This window comes from Osmerus eperlanus, chromosome 4 (genome assembly GCF_963692335.1).
Source record: "Osmerus eperlanus chromosome 4, fOsmEpe2.1, whole genome shotgun sequence".
NCBI lineage: Eukaryota > Metazoa > Chordata > Actinopteri > Osmeriformes > Osmeridae > Osmerus > Osmerus eperlanus.
The window spans coordinates 18,737,507-18,752,731 of record NC_085021.1 but is presented as its reverse complement, the minus strand read 5'-3'; the positions used below and the strand labels follow the sequence as shown (position 1 = coordinate 18,752,731).

At 42.0% G+C, this 15,225-nt stretch overlaps 4 protein-coding genes across 11 annotated transcripts; 3 read left to right on the top strand and 1 right to left on the bottom strand.

Moving 5' to 3' along the window:
• Positions 1-295: 295 nt before the first annotated feature.
• atp5pb (ATP synthase peripheral stalk-membrane subunit b) lies at positions 296-3,448 on the bottom strand. Its single transcript, XM_062459921.1, has 7 exons — positions 3,306-3,448; positions 2,409-2,445; positions 2,054-2,196; positions 1,510-1,673; positions 1,139-1,264; positions 743-922; positions 296-459 (listed from the first exon to the last, which is right to left on the bottom strand). The coding sequence occupies exons 1-7, from the start codon at positions 3,331-3,333 to the stop codon at positions 382-384; spliced, it is 756 nt and encodes a 251-aa protein (XP_062315905.1). The 5' UTR covers positions 3,334-3,448; the 3' UTR covers positions 296-381.
• Positions 3,449-4,062: 614 nt separating this feature from the next.
• Positions 4,063-8,890, top strand: LOC134019234 (TRAF3-interacting JNK-activating modulator). Of its 5 annotated transcripts, none has more exons than XM_062459916.1 (14): positions 4,063-4,258; positions 4,504-4,640; positions 4,832-5,262; positions 5,474-5,724; positions 5,904-5,931; positions 6,047-6,076; positions 6,218-6,313; positions 6,750-6,821; positions 7,128-7,268; positions 7,371-7,508; positions 7,601-7,736; positions 7,952-8,097; positions 8,191-8,307; positions 8,596-8,890. In XM_062459916.1, exons 3-14 carry the CDS (start codon positions 4,861-4,863, stop codon positions 8,794-8,796), a joined length of 1,758 nt encoding a protein of 585 aa, XP_062315900.1. In that variant the 5' UTR covers positions 4,063-4,258; positions 4,504-4,640; positions 4,832-4,860; the 3' UTR covers positions 8,797-8,890. The 5 variants fall into 5 exon arrangements, with proteins under 5 accessions (XP_062315900.1, XP_062315901.1, XP_062315902.1 ...); XM_062459918.1 differs by lacking the exon at positions 4,063-4,258 and adding an exon at positions 4,308-4,428; XM_062459917.1 differs by lacking the exon at positions 4,504-4,640.
• Positions 8,891-9,012: 122 nt separating this feature from the next.
• Positions 9,013-11,716, top strand: dnase1l1l (deoxyribonuclease I-like 1-like). Its single transcript, XM_062459920.1, has 9 exons — positions 9,013-9,461; positions 9,549-9,711; positions 9,858-9,946; positions 10,059-10,142; positions 10,238-10,359; positions 10,549-10,661; positions 10,860-11,017; positions 11,150-11,246; positions 11,360-11,716. The coding sequence occupies exons 2-9, from the start codon at positions 9,568-9,570 to the stop codon at positions 11,438-11,440; spliced, it is 888 nt and encodes a 295-aa protein (XP_062315904.1). The 5' UTR covers positions 9,013-9,461; positions 9,549-9,567; the 3' UTR covers positions 11,441-11,716.
• A 277-nt stretch (positions 11,717-11,993) lies between these two features.
• si:dkey-183p4.10 (uncharacterized) lies at positions 11,994-14,915 on the top strand. 4 transcript variants are annotated; one of them, XM_062459912.1, is made up of 7 exons: positions 11,994-12,221; positions 12,339-13,781; positions 13,866-14,114; positions 14,208-14,277; positions 14,367-14,415; positions 14,569-14,610; positions 14,736-14,915. In XM_062459912.1, the coding sequence occupies exons 1-7, from the start codon at positions 12,179-12,181 to the stop codon at positions 14,835-14,837; spliced, it is 1,998 nt and encodes a 665-aa protein (XP_062315896.1). In that variant the 5' UTR covers positions 11,994-12,178; the 3' UTR covers positions 14,838-14,915. The 4 variants fall into 4 exon arrangements, with proteins under 4 accessions (XP_062315896.1, XP_062315897.1, XP_062315895.1 ...); XM_062459913.1 differs by having other exon boundaries at positions 11,995-12,221; positions 13,869-14,114; XM_062459911.1 differs by having other exon boundaries at positions 11,996-12,221; positions 12,339-14,114; positions 14,370-14,415.
• The last annotated feature ends 310 nt before the right edge of the window (positions 14,916-15,225 follow it).

Below are 15,225 nucleotides of genomic sequence, written 5' to 3'. Positions count from 1 at the left end.
CCTGTCGAGCAAAGTTCCCCACAACAGTCTGCGAGTGCATAAGCCATCTGTGAGTGTCATATAAAAGGCATGAGTCAAATCGAGGCGGTCATGTTTTTACCCATGTTGTTATGGAGATGAAATAAATTAATGATAATGAAATGAAACCCAGTTTAATTAATATCCAGAAGTTGTTTCAACCAGTGGTTACAAATAACAGACTAGGTGAGTAGCGAATAAGCAAACCGTTTATTTTATCATCAGTTAACGTGTGTATATATATATACACACACCCATAATACGACAGAGACCATAATTCAAGAGGAAATAGTTTATTTGTAATGAAAAGTGGGCATCTCATGAGACCAGTGAGTTTAGGAGTCTTCGCTGACAACTGTACAGTTATGCAGTAGCTTTGGCCTGGGTGGCCTTGGCAAGGGCCTTCAGGTCTGTGATGCACTTGGCGATGCTCTCCTTCTCCTGTAAAACAGGACAGAAACTCAAGTCAGGTCACAGGCAATCCTTAGCACCTTAGCCCAAATAAAAAAATGTTAGGCCGCCACTGTCCTTGCAGTACAATGACGACCTCTAGTGGCAAACCCATGTTAGCGGCCACTCAGTCCAACAACACTAAAGGCCTAACCAACACTCAAACATCCTACTTTAGAAGCAGGATAACCATCATCATTCACTTGGACGGATGTTCCTCCGAGAGTTGCGCAGTTGCTGTGGTGGTTTCTGAGGCCATCATAGTGTCACCTACCTGCTGGGGGGTGATGCTATTGATGACGTTCTTCTCCACCCAGTTGACCATGTGCTCCTGCTCCATGCGTCGGTGCAGGTTCTGCAGGGCGAGCTGGTAGTCCAGGCGTTTCTTCACCTCGTTGTGCACCATGTGCTGCCTCTCCCGGCGGTTGGTCTCCAGCAGCATGGCCACGTTGTTCTGGAGAGACAGAGGGATACTTGAGGCTAAAGGACACCATTATCCTCCGAGATGTCCAATGTAGTGTGTGCCATGTACTACAGGGATGTCACAGGTTCATATTGGATTTCATATCAGTGTTTATTATATGTCTAGGTTCCTTGTTTCTAATTAGAGACTCGATGAGAGATAGCGAGAGAAGATAGCGGGAAAAAAAACGAATTCTCCCCATCTTACCTTCTTAGCTGCGAAGAGCATCTGGCGTCCATCTACTCTCCACTGCTCCTTCTTCTCGTTCTCCACGGCCAGGGCCAGACTGGCCATGGCCAGATCCTTCACCTCCTGAGCCTTGGCCACTTTCTCCTGCACACCAACACAGGACAGGATAGTCAGAGGAATTCCGACACCCACACTTTGTGCATGTTCGTATTTACATTTATCAGACGCTCTTATCCAGAGCGATGTTACAATTATTTACAGTAGGTTTTCCAAAATCTTGGTTTTGAAAGTGTGTACGTGGGTGGGGTGAGGTATTGTGGTGACCCATCCAATTATCTGTCTGACAGGTGCAAATACTAACATTGTCTTTGTCCAAAAACATGACCCACCTCGTTCAGTTTGTCAGCGAACTCTGCAACGCTGGGGCCAAATGTCTTGACACCGTAGATAATAACTGCTCCTATGGAGGCAGCGGCGAAGGTCTCGTGGTTGATGACATAGATCTCCTTGGACAGCATGTACAGAAGAAGGCCAGTGCCCAGCATGTAGGGCCCTGGAAGAGCAACAACACACATGAAGAAAATGTTCTGGTGCAAAGTGTAGTAAGGCAAAAGCAGTTGAAGGCCCCCATTCAATAATCCAGTACAAAATATTCTGTACAGTAGAAGGAATGAAAGTCAATTAAATGTGCATGTGCACAGAGAGAAGGATCATTCAGTTCTGGAATGTCATACAGGGAGTCAGATGGCTGAGCGGTTAGGGAATCAGGCTACTAATCAGAAGGTTGCCGGTTCGATTCCAGGCCGTGCAAATTATGTTGTGTCTTTGGGCAAGGCACTTCACCCTACTTGCCTCGGGGGGAAATGTCCCTGTACTTAGTGTAAATCGCTCTGGATAAGAGCGTCTGCTAAATGACTAAATGTAAATACAGACCTGTGACACCAGTCTTGGGGTAAAGCGTCTGGAAGATCTCATCGGGGATGATTCCATGGCGTACCTTGCCCCCCTTCTCTGGCAGGGGGGGTACTGGGACCAGACTCTGGGGAGATGTGTGGAGGTGGGAAACCTGGACCAGTCTACAGAAAAACACCAGCATACACTTTTGTAAAACACAGACAAATAGCTAGGAGACACCTTGTTAATGTTTACGTAAAATTATAGGGCTGCAAAACACACACACACACACAAGTTCTTTCAATCAAGGGAAACACTTGGACAGGAATTAAATTCCACATTTAGTTAACAAACATAGTAGAATATTTCAAAGTATATAATCATGTCTACGTACCCAGCTCCAATGGGGCCGCTGCCTTTCAAAGCATTGGCTGAAAAAGAAGAAAACGTTTTGACTTCTGTCTGATCTGAAAGTCATTTCCAAAAGTCATGACAGGACAGGTGGGAAGGCAGCAACAAGGGCAGTGTTTCGCCCCAACTGTTCAAACAGCAACGATGGAGATTTTTATCGGATTCATCTTGAGTCTGCTTTCTTTCATCGTATTCACTTCTATATGACTACTGCATCTTTGCGATATTTTACTGTGTAGTGAAAATGATTTATTCTACTGTGCCATTTGACATTAGCAATACTTAGCTAGCAGTCAAAGAAGTTGTACATCAAAACTTTAATTACACTGTTCCATGCATTGCAGTTTTAAAACATTTGCTGGCAATAGGAGTACCAGGATCACCACGTTTCACCATCCAACATTTATGTAACCAAACAGAACAAGTAACTCATGTAGCCTATAGCTACCGTAGCTAACAAGTAGCTAAAATAGCTAGAGCTAACTGCCTTTCACTGGGAAATGAACGTCAGCTACAGCTTTCAAATTGACTTTGGTTTGCACAAGCTGTCCGGCTAGTACTGTGTGCACAATGTTGTCAAAATGCACTGGGGCATGCTGACATTTCAAGCATTCAACAAAACTCATTCATTGCTAGCCATGTTAGATGCGTTGATACTGTATTTTGAACAATCAATAAAGTAATCTAGCTAGCGAAATAGGGGTTGCTATTTGACGCGAGGCATTCTAACTCTAGCTAGCTAGCATACTCCATTCAATGTGAGGCCTATTTACCCTTCAGCTTCACATTCATATAAAGTAAAACATAGCGTGCTTTGTGTCATAACAGTTGTAAGTCACGCATATTTGAATTCACATCTTTAATGTTAGATCATACATACCTGAAACGAAAACGAGCCTGGACAGCATATTTGAAAGACGAAATGCCAAGTCCTTGCTTTACTTAGCACCTTCCCTCTGTTCCCTATGTTCGGCCTCTTCGTGCCCTTCTAGAGAGCAGCAAGGATGGCGGACAGACAGGAAATCGTTTTCAAATAACGCGAGACTGCAGGATTTTGTACTCGAGGTCATACAAACCTGTTTCCACTAGGTGGCACACGTTTGTTACATTGAATGAACAACTATCAGTTACTGTACGTTTGTCAGAATAGGACCTTTGATCTTTCCATGCTTTTGATGATATTTCATTTCACTGTGTGAATAAAGAAGATACAATAAATAAATAAATAAATAAATAAGTAAATAAGCCTACATCTTATTTAATTTACTCAAGTACTTAGAACTTTAGAGGGAGCACACACAATCATCAAAAGGAAAAGAAAATGTATTTTATCATCAAATTTTAATATTGGTGAGCCTGGACACAGCTTAAGTGCAATGAAAACACATACATCTATGGGTCTAAAACAGTATTTCTTCAGACATACTCCATCTACTGACACAACAAATGTAAATTGTCAACAACAACAAAAATACTTTTATTTAAAATATATCTAAATTAAATTAATACAATTGGACTGTGATAGAATTTCTTCTCCAAACATGGTACAACAAATGTTCTACGGTGGGAGCTGGTTAAGTCCATGTCTAATCTTAGGGCCCACATGTGTGTGGCATCACTTATAATATGGCTGGCTGGTGAGATAGAGGAACATATGACTGGTGTGGCTCTCCACTTCCTGTTAAATATACAAGTCAGAAGAAGACTGTGAGAAAAAACCGCGACATATCGGTCTTAGTTTTTGAAGAAAAAGCCTGTTGCTTGTTGGAATATTATTTACTGTCTCTACAAGACCCCTTTTCAAGAAAAATAACAAGATAGATCACTGAGCAGGTAAAAGGCCACCACTTTATGCATGTATTGGATCTAAAACTTCCCTACCCAAGCTCTGTGCTCAGCGATCTCAAAGCTACTGTCATTGTATCATTATAGAACTGCTTTGTTTGCATTGAATTAACCTGGACATATACAGAACATTGTTGAACATATTGTAACAGCTTTAGGTGAGCATCAAGAAATCTAGATTTGAATGTAATATGGGCCTACACTTTATATTTCATTCAACCTTTTCTGTGCAGACTGTCAAGGAGAATTCAAACAATATGGTCCTTGGGGCTTGAAAATGCCTGTGAGAGAAGTTTATGAATGAGCTAGCTCTAAGTGGTTTGAAGTAAAGCGAAGTTGTGGAACACCGAATTGCACATTTCCTAACAAGGTAATTGTCTGCACCTGCTGTGTTTTAACTCCATATGTGAGATGTAGGCTGGTTTTCAGTACTCTTTTACCCAGCCAGCTGATATAGGCAGATCATAGACATGTATCATTGATGTACATCTATTGTGAAGTTTGTGCTTATTTATTTCAACTGAGAACAAAATGTCATGATATTATTCCATTCCATTGCAGTTTTACTAAACTGTCACAAGACCCCTCCAATGGAGACCTTAGAGTTTAGAGTCCCCGAGAGAGAGTCTCCAATGAAAGAGTATGATCATATGCTGGAGGAACGTGCAGAGAAACATGAATCCCTTCGAGGTCGCAACAATCAAACATCTTGTCGGAGTCCAACACGAGGCATAGACACAAAGTGGATGAAGGCAGAGATGCAGCGAAAGAGACAGTTGGAGTTTGACAGAAGACGGACAGTGAGCCCAGATCTGACCTGTCCAGAATCGGGAAAGAAATCTAAAGGTCAATCGTCGATCAAGAAGGGGAAATCAACCATGTCTCAGACTTTGCAGGGAAAAGTATGCAAAATCTCCACTTCTAATGGATGCCCAATTACAGTGTCAACAAGCGAGAGACTGACCAATGAGGATGCTAGCACCAATGAATGGGTAAAGGTTTTAACTGTCAGCTATCATTGTTTTACCTACTGTAGTCTTGCTTGAATATTTACCTCTGTGTGTCAATTTGATCCCTTTAGCTACACAAACATTTCTCTGTGACAATCCAATGTCAAATTGTATGTGTATCAATATCATTATCAGTGAACAGTAGCGTTTGAGTGCGTACTTGGTTTTACTTAATTTATTCTAATTTCCCCAGGCCTTATTCTGGTTAGACCAAGCAGAGTCTGGACAGGAGAGACACGTTGCAAAAAAGCCTGAGAACTTTCTATCCACTCCCAGGCCGATCAGAGAAGTCCCTGAGCAAACACGAAAGGTTTCCAAGAAGATGGATCAAAGTATTACAATCTATGCCTCCCCTGGGTCCAAGAATGTCCCTATAGGTCTCAAGGCAGGCATGGGAGAATCAAATCAAACCCATAAGATGCAAGATGCCTGTGTACAGACGGAGTGAGTCTAAATTATGTTGTCTTCCATCATTAAATGTGTAAGATGAGTTGTTAAGTTTCAAGTGTGTGTGTTTTGTTATCTTCATTTGTAAACAAATTATTACCAAATATACATTGTCACAATGTAATCTCATGTCTAGGTGTTAACCATGTATTGTCTTGTGTTTCCTCTTTGGACAGGTCTGGGTTTGTCATTGTCAAGGAAAAGGTAAGCTTCCATCAAAGTGCACATTTCCAAGTCAATGTTTTGATTCTTACACAACTTATAAATGTGTTTTTCATCGTATTGGTAAAAAAACAATCTCTCCATTCTCCCAAAACAGGAAGTTATTCAGCTAGCTGACTACTTACAGGTAAAGCAATTGTAATATAAAACCATTTACAGCAGGGAAGCGTTAACAAAAAGGACATTGCTGTTAGAATCATGTCCCACCACCCTGTACAGGGTTGAGTGATGACATGGGCTTGCCTCTTCTGACTCTGCTTCTACATAGGAGGCTCTGTGGAGAGAGGACACCCTGAAGAACAAGCTAGGAGTGCTGCAGAAGAATGCTTCCACCCTAATACACTCCTCTGACAAACTGTGGACAGTAAGACATGCTGTTCACCATTACAGTTTGCCCTCTCTCGCTCTCTCGCTCTCTCGCTCTCTTGCTCTCTCTCTCTCTCTCCTCTGTAAAGTTCTTACACAGGAAGGGCGTGTTTGAGAAATTGTAATTCTAATGCAGCTTGAAGGTCTAAAAGCACTTGTCTACTGCTTCTGTCGTTTACTTCTATGCTAACCTCAATGACAAATTGACTAATAGGGGTTTTCATCTCATTGAGAGAATCATTTTTTGGTGTGTCATAGTTTGCCCGTGGATCAGTTAAATGTAGTGTTAAATCAAAAAGGTTGCAAAAAGAGGTTGCATTTTCATAATGCAAGCTTGGCTCTAATTGGTGCAGCCGTGGTGTCAGCCATTACGTTAGTTATTTCCTGTGCAGGTTTCAGTGTGACACTCAGGCATTTCCTGTCTCACCGCACAGATCCGCTGCAATGAAGACCTGTTGAAAAGCAAGATCAAAGCTCTGGAGGCACAGTTACAAGTCTGCCTGCAGGTAAGGAAATTATATCTACAGCTGACAACTGTGAGGGATTTTGCCAGGACCACATTTCACTTACTTTTGAACATCTTCACATTTAATGTTGACAGACAAATGGCATTTAATATATAATTAGTAGTCTAATAATAGTAGTGATCATTTTAGAAATGTGGTTGTCACAGAGTCACGCCACTTAATATCAATAGAGAATGGCCCTACATGGGTCTATGTACCCTTTAGGGATGCAGAACTGTATCAAATAATTTGTAGGTATAACCTGGCGGTGATGTAACCTTGAGGTGATGTCCCCTCCTGCCACAGAAGTACACTCGGGATGGACTGAAGAAGCAGGTGATGCAGATGGAGAAACAGAAGGGTGCGTACGAGGAGAAGGCCCTGGCAGCCATCCAGAGGGCCACACATGACAAGGCCGAAGCCTTCAGCAAGACCGAGACTCTGCAGGTAGGGCCCCACACATTCTTGACCCACGACAGAATCCCTGTTTAAAAGTCGATATCAATAACTCAAGTCTTTCACTCAGATAAATGAAACGTGTTTCCCCAGGAGGGTCTGAGGTCAGCCAAGGCAGAGGCCTCACAATGGCAAGTCCGGTATGATGAGCTGAAGCAGATCTCAGACCAGTTGAAGATGAGTCAGGAGGTCAGCGCAGGACAGCTGCAGCAGCTGCAGACCCAACTTGAGGTACAACACGGCAGACTAACATCCCCTTGTTCTGACCCAAAACCGTCTGCGTATCAACGTTTGAGGGTTTTTTGTGGGTTTCTGCGGTGTAGATTGCCAAGTGCAGAGAGGCGGGGTTCCAGGCGGAGGTGGAGTCGCTACAGCTGGCTGGGGCGGAGCTGCGCTCCTGCATTGCCTACCTGGAGGAAGACAACCAGGCCCTGAGGGAAGAGGTCCAGATCATAAGAGGTCAGGGGGATGGACTTGCTTCAGCACAACAGTGTGGTTCACGATTATACCATAAACTCACGTTGCACTCACATGGGTGCATTCAGAATATGCAAAATGCCAGAGGAAATTCCACAACAAGGACATGAGGAAATTGTGTATCCGCATCCATAACGTACGAAGTAGGGAATTGTTTTATTTGATAATTGAATGTTGTTTTTGGCCCTGACTCCTAGATAGCAGTACTAAGCTCCAGGACTCTGAAGCACAGGTCAACGAGTCCTCCAGGAGGTCGGAGGAGGAGAACCTGGGATGGGGGAGCGCTCAGCTGGCAGAGCAGCTCTGTCAGACGCAGGACAAGCTCCAGCTGAAGGAGAAAGAGGTGGGGGAGGGTTTCGGAAAAAGATTCTCAATGTGTGTGGCGCTCACGGAGACAGAATGAGAATCTGAAACAGGGAGTGGTGTGTGTTGTCAGTGTGAGGAGCTGCTGACAGAGTTGGAGGCTGTGGGCCAAGAGTGTCAGTCATACCAGGCCCGGCTGACGCAGTGCAGGGACGAGCTTCGGCAACTTGGCCATCACCACAGCAAAAGGGTGAGCAGACTGTGTGTGTGTGTGTAGGCAGGTTCTCTCATTTCCTTTATCAAATTCACGGAACAGCTTTTCTTTTTGTCTGGGTATGTTCTCACAATGTTGAATTGATTTATATGCCTCTTGATCTTATTAAATTCCTTTTCTTGCCCCAGTACATAACAGAAAGTGCAAAGCATTTTGGTTTTTCTCATAAAACCTGCTCTGCTGGGAACAGGACTGTACAGAGCTCCACTGCACTTTGAATTGCACACTAAGTATCTGATGTCCTTTTCTCCTCTGTCCTTGAAGCAGTCCTGTGGCTCCTGGCTGGGAGTCTATGTCTCCCTGGTCCTGCTGCTGGCCGTGGCAGGGGTTGCCATGTTGTGGCTGTGGCATCCCCCCTTCAGGGAGCAAGTTGAGGTCTTGTATGCAGATCTAGAACAACGTGTGGAAGACTATCTAGTGGACGTTGCATCACCACAACACTCACGGTGCCTCAGACCTATCTGAAAGGGGCAGTTCGAAGGAATAACATTTCTAATGTTTTTTGTTACATTTATTTATGTGTACAAATAAATATATTTGTAAAATACACATACTATAACACTGCGTGTGCTTTCATGTGTGCCGATCAGCTATTTCCAGTATTTTATATTTATAGTTAATATTTATAGTATTGAAATGTCTGACCTTGGTCAAGAGTTAAAATGCAGCACAAACACTGGGAAACTGCTTTATAGTACTTTAGATAAAAGCAATAGATTATTCAATCTGTCTCAGCAGGATCCATAATGAGCAGGGCCTATGTAAAATACTTGATCACTTCAATCAATAAGCACGTGTAGAGTGAGAGAAAAGTGGGAACCGGCTCAGTGCACTTGAACAGTACAGCTGCAACAGGATCATGTGGTTCCCTCTATTGCAAGGTAGCACTCAAAACTTAGGGACAACACAGCCAAAGTTTCTGAATAGGACCAGAGCTCATTGTGCACTGTGCTCTTTAACGTTTCCAGATAGAGCTCCATTCTCGCTGAACACTGACACAGCAGATCCTCCAAACGTACCCATGCCCCCTGTCTTTTATCCCTGTTACCTGTATGTTCCCAAATATACCACAGGTCAGTCATATCATGAATAGTCAACAAGCGAGAATCAGTTTCCCTGGAACACTGAGGGTGAGAGACACAAACGAATATGAGTTTTAGACAAAGGTTATTAAAGTACACGTGTTAATAGTTTCATTTTCTAAATTTTATTTACAGAATCCCTCTCTGCTGCAGAATGAGGTCGCCAGTACTTCTAATGTGTTTCGTAGGATTTTGTCTTTGGAACATTGCACTGTCGCTGAAGATCTGTGCCTTTAACGTTCAGAGTTTTGGGGAGGCAAAAGTCAATAACAAAAAGGTTATGGGAATTTTGATCAAGGTAAGACTTGAAGACACTGAAAGGGGTTAGAGTTAGAAGCTTCAAAGCTTTTCCTGCAGGTCATGAATTAATGTTGATCATTACTGTGAGTTACTGATTATTTGGATATTCCAGTGCCTAATTAGATGCAGTTTCCTGTTTCTCAGATCCTGGCCCGCTGTGACCTATGCTTAATTCAAGAGGTGCGAGACTCCAAGGGTAAAGCCATACCTACACTGGTGAAGGAACTGAACAGGTACCGTATAGAGTACCATTGATGAGGTTAACTGTTATTATGGTCCACTCCTCATACTTACAGGGCCTTTATTAGGTTTTAAATAATCACCCAAAGTGCCTTTTCTTTCCAGATTTGATAAATCTTCGTACTCCTACGTAGAGAGTAAGAGACTGGGGAAGAAAACGTACAAGGAGCAATACGTCTACATTTACAGGTAGCCCTTTAGTATAAACACATTTCAGCAGAGACTCAAATAAATGTTTTGCCTTTTATTTTTCCTGGCTTTGCTCTCTTCCTTATTGTGTGTAGGAAGGATCTGCTGCAGGTGCAAGAACACTACCATTATCCTAAACTGGAGAGCGAAGAAACCAATGGCACTGATATTTTCTCCAGGGAACCTTTTATTGTCCGATTTCACTCCCCCACTACCTGTGAGAGCTATTTTTAATATGTAGCAGATAATTTGTCAAAACATGTAACTACTACCAACATAAGGAAAGGCACAATTTTGTGAGGGCGGCTTCTATACTTGCAGTATTATTGATTAGTCATTGCATAGATACATATTAAGAATATGAGGAATTCCATGAGATTAATTTTTAATTAATTATGTTTTCCAGTGGTGAAGGATTTTGTCCTGGTTGGCCAGCACACCTGTCCCAAAACAGCAATGAAAGAGATTGATGAACTCTACTCTGTCTTCAAGGGAATCTACAAGAAGTGGAAAACTGAGGTTAATCAAATAATTTTAAAAGCATTTATCATGTTTTCTATCCTCTTTTTTTTTTTTTTTACAATTTTTGTTACAAAATCCTTTTAGATTTTCTAATCTCTAACTAAGGTTACATAGCAAACGATTTCTTAACATATTTTTTTGTCCTCCCTAAATGTGTGACTTTGGTCCATTCTACTTCCTGTTTCTCCTCCTCAGAATGTTGTGATTTTGGGGGACCTCAATGCCGGTTGCAGCTACATAACCATCAAGGGCTGGAAAGCTATCCGTCTGCGGAGCGATCCCAAGTTCCGTTGGTTGATCGGAGATGAGCAGGATACCACTGTGCGAGAGAGAACACACTGTGCTTATGACAGGTCAGTAAAAGCACACAGAGCTGTTTCAGTTTTCAGTCAGTGGTAATTACTATACAAATGCATATTTTGTTACATTGTCACTTGTATAGATTATTGAGTTCTGTATGCTTTCCCATACACACCCCAAAATAGGATTGTTGTCCATGGACGTGAGGTCCTCTTTGGCATAGTTCCGGAATCAGCTCAGCCCTTCAACTTCAAGGAGAAGTTCCATTTAACCGAGGAGGAGGTACACTAACCTATCCAACTTCAGTATTTTTAACTTCAGTGAACTTGAATTTGAATTTGTTGACTTCACTGTGTCAATTACATGTTCCTGTTCTCCCCTATGTGACTTTTCAGGCTCTGGAAGTCAGTGACCACTTCCCAGTAGAGGTTGACCTGAAGCCCAACCATCGCTATTTGCTCCGCCATGAACTCTAAACTGAGGCTTCTCTATGGACTCTTCTTAAAATCATGTTTTTACCTGTGTCAACTTACACATTTTAAATACCAAAGGTGTATTCACTGATATCAGATGTTTGAAATAAATTCTGTAACTGAACATAATTAAAACACAAATTGAGATAAAGATTCTAATAAACATATTAGGACATTCAAATTTCTTTGAGCTTCGTGATCTATATCCCGGTAGATAAATCCAACTGATTTGAAGTGTCAATGAGCACAAGTATAAAGAAGAAATGTAATGCCTTATGTGTACCTTGGTTAGCAGGAAGAACTAGCAGAGGCTTACACAGAACAAAACCACATCAAAGATGACATCATTACAGAACATGGAGCTTCAAAGTAAATCACTAAACTAAACTCAAAAAACTAAACATACTGTTGTGTTTTCATTTTTAACAATAATAACTGTGATAATTATCATTATGTGCATTTTGATTTGCCAATATGTGAATTTTCTTTGATCTGAGACGATTTGTTATGTTTTGTGTCACTCCATTTACAGGAAGTGATTTCAAGCGACAACAGACGTGACTAGGCTCTCTCTTCCTCATACTCCTCATAGTCTGAGGGGAGTTTGCAAATGTTACATTTGAACATGTTCGTGTTTTGTTGTTGACTGCATGATAGAAGTACTGTCTGTTTGAATATGTTGTTCTGAACAAGAAAGAATCTGAGCCTACTGTACGCTCATTTGTCCTATCTAAAGGCAGGATGGAACAAAACTTTGCTGATTTGCTAACTGGTGCATTTTCAGGTAAGCATTCTAGGGATCATTAAGCCTCCTCTATTATACAATTACAAAACTGAATTTGTCCTTTACTTTCACTTTTTTGTAGTATGCATCATTCTGTTGTCAATTATGTTGTTGCAGATACTTCCTTACCATCTTTCCCAGAGGGAGAATTAGACTTTGAGCCTTTGCATTTTGATGAGTACCTTCCTAATAGAAGATTGCCGGCACTTAAAGAGGAGGATGAGGAAATTGGTCAAACTATTTCTATGTCTGTGGGAGATGTACTGGTGACCCATGAGTTAAGTCTGACTGAAGATAACACAAACAATACTGAAGAGGAGACAGACTCAACGGAAGACCAGGAAGGAGCAGGTGGAACAGAGAGGTTTGGCACAGGTGTAAGTAAAACACCAGTGAAGCACCCGCGAGTAGAGACAGTAGTTGCGCACAAAATGGAGGAAGAGAAATCTGACTCTGGAGAAGACACAGAAGAGGATATAGGAACAGAAACCCTTTGTTCTCCTGGTAGTTGGTCCTTGGTTGTTCGTAGTGAAGAGGCATTTTGGGACAGAGAGCAGGAGGTCGTAGGGATAGGAGTCTCTGAGGGCCAGGCGCCAGCCCTAGAGGGAACCGAACATCCTCAAGTTAGAAACGAGCAGCAAGGTGAAATTCAGAATAACGATGTGACCTATTTTGGGAGAGTCAGTGCACATGGCAGGGTGAAGATGACAGAACATGTGTGTGACGTGCTTGAGAATGTAGAGATGCAGAGGGAGGAAGAAGAGTGCTCCTCAGATTCAGATCAGGAGGGTTCAAGCTTTTCAACTGAACCCCATCAAGATACGGAACAGGCAGTGAGCATGCTCAAACAGTATGCCGCTCTGGTTAATGACAACAATGAAGATGAGACAGACAGGATATCAGGGGTGGTTTCTGAGGTACCTGATCTAGCCATGCCAGATATAGATGATGTTGTCGCCGATGGTTGTGTGCAGCAGCACATAGAAGACAAAACGAAGGGTTTCTCTGAGGAGGACCATCAAGAGGCAGGTGAAAGCTTAGCAGACCACCCCTCAGACCTCTCTTCGTGTGAGTATGTGGAGAACGCAGAAAAGAAAGCAGAAAACAATGAAGTTTGCACATTCTCCAGTACCTCAGAAAACATTCTCCTCAATAGCAACATAACAGAGACTAAGCTGATGGAGGACAGTGAGGAGTTTGATCAAATGGAGGACCTGAACCTGTGTACGGGACGGACCAAGATGGATGTAAAAGGAGTCAATGTTATCATAACTGAAGTAACAGAGGACAGAGTACAGGCTGACAAAGTGACAGGGTATGTGGACAGGAGCTCAGGGGAAGTACATGTTGCGCGAGAACTACCGAATTCTCTGTACCATAGTCCCGCTGACAGTAGCATTAAGACATTTGAATGGAGTGTTGAAGATGAGAGCGACAGTTACAAATCAAGTGAGGATGAGGACCAAAATAAGACTTATGAAGAACTACCACCGGGCTCAACCCATCAAGGTCTTTGGAAAGACAAGAGAGCTGGGGATCACCCACTTCACAGAGAGGGAGGTGAGAACAGCTTGCACCACAGTGTTGATGACCAGCGTATTTGTGAGACATCATCTTTTTCCCCAATTGTGACCATTCTACCAGCAGAGCAGTGTAATGCAAAAGTCCAACAGACAGGGAGGTTGGAAACAGACATTCACACAAGAACAAACGCAAACAAACATGGCACTATAGACGACAGTTTCATGTTTGATGACCAGTACAACACCTGGGGAATCACAGAGGAGGAAGATGATGAGGATGAAGAGAGAGAGAGAAACTGGGAGAAAGAACAAGAAAGAATCGATGCATTCTACAAGTTTTACAGTGATGAAGAGCAAGACGACATCACAGGTAAAAAAAATAAAATAAAAATAGTTAAGCCAGTTTGTGATACTGATTCAAAACGGTGTTGTTGTTTTTTTGTGTGAAACCCTTTTCTTTCAGAGACAAAGACGAGACGAGTTCAGTTTTGCGTAGATTCTTTGTCTCAAATCTTTCAATATGACGCTGACAGGTATGTGCAATTTTTGATTAATCATAATTCAGATGAGTGGTCTGTACTACCGGGTCTACTCTGAAAACCTTAAAACTGTTTTCATTCAGCAGCTCCTCAGAAGTGGAGGAGGATCTAAACCCTGGCAATGAGTGTAATGTAAGCGTAATTATACAATTTACACACTTTCTTTCAGACACTCTTTCTTTCTCTCTCTCATACACACATAAACACGCACACAGACACACTCAGGCTTCTGCGCAGCAGAATATTTTGTCTAAGAGACTGATGGATGGAGTGTTTCTATTTCAGTTGGAGGATGAAACTCAGATGATCCACAACAACAAAAAGAGGGTGAAGCACCTTCTAGAAGATATACTCAAGACATTGTGTACATTGGATGAATAAATCACTTAACAACACGCTATTAACCATCAAACGTTTCTCTCCTTTTTCTTTCTCTCCTTGTGTTTTTGTAGAGTTGGAGCATGCTTAAGTTCATGTTGAATATGAGTCTGGTGACACTGATGGGACTGGCTGTTTTTTGGTGGGCCAGAGACCAACTAGACTGGTTGGATTGATGGGAACCATGTATATTCCTGCATGTAAATAATGTGTGCCTGCATGTAAATAATAAAGCAGTAATTTAGTTAACAGGCTACCTGTGTTCTGCTTTTATCTACCACCTACAGAGTATAATGCTTACAGTTATGTTTAATTTGACTTTGAACAATAAAAAACAATTCATTCAAAAAGTTATGAAGTATGTCCTGTCTGTCATAAGCAGTAGGCCAATGTATCTGTGATTGTGCTGGAATTGTATTTGTTGTCATTACATGCACCCAGTTGAACCACACTATGAGATATGCTCCATGTTTGTTAACTTTAAAATTATCTTTTGAATTCCATTTCACCACACAGGCATTCATACAAAAATGCTTTTCGAATAGTTTCTGATAGACGTTCTTT

Bases quoted from the DNA above. Each gene is read 5' to 3' on its own strand.
- atp5pb (XM_062459921.1), bottom strand. From the start codon at position 3,333: ATGCTGTCCAGGCTCGTTTTCGTTTCAG. The intron at 1,265-1,509 runs GTGGGTCATGTT...GTTGGTGTGCAG, and splicing joins TCGCTGACAAACTGAACGAG to GAGAAAGTGGCCAAGGCTCA. The intron at 460-742 runs GTAGGTGACACT...CCTGTTTTACAG, and splicing joins ATAGCATCACCCCCCAGCAG to GAGAAGGAGAGCATCGCCAA.
- LOC134019234 (XM_062459914.1), top strand. From the start codon at position 4,807: ATGATATTATTCCATTCCATTGCAGTTTTACTAAACTGTCACAAGACC. The intron at 5,263-5,473 runs GTAAAGGTTTTA...TAATTTCCCCAG, and splicing joins ATGCTAGCACCAATGAATGG to GCCTTATTCTGGTTAGACCA. The intron at 7,269-7,370 runs GTAGGGCCCCAC...GTGTTTCCCCAG, and splicing joins GCAAGACCGAGACTCTGCAG to GAGGGTCTGAGGTCAGCCAA.
- dnase1l1l (XM_062459920.1), top strand. From the start codon at position 9,568: ATGAGGTCGCCAGTACTTCTAATGTGTTTCGTAGGATTTTGTCTTTGG. The intron at 9,712-9,857 runs GTAAGACTTGAA...CCTGTTTCTCAG, and splicing joins TTATGGGAATTTTGATCAAG to ATCCTGGCCCGCTGTGACCT. The intron at 9,947-10,058 runs GTACCGTATAGA...TTTTCTTTCCAG, and splicing joins CTGGTGAAGGAACTGAACAG to ATTTGATAAATCTTCGTACT.
- si:dkey-183p4.10 (XM_062459910.1), top strand. From the start codon at position 12,179: ATGGAACAAAACTTTGCTGATTTGCTAACTGGTGCATTTTCAG. The intron at 12,222-12,338 runs GTAAGCATTCTA...ATGTTGTTGCAG, and splicing joins GCTAACTGGTGCATTTTCAG to ATACTTCCTTACCATCTTTC. The intron at 14,115-14,207 runs GTAAAAAAAATA...CTTTTCTTTCAG, and splicing joins AGAGCAAGACGACATCACAG to AGACAAAGACGAGACGAGTT.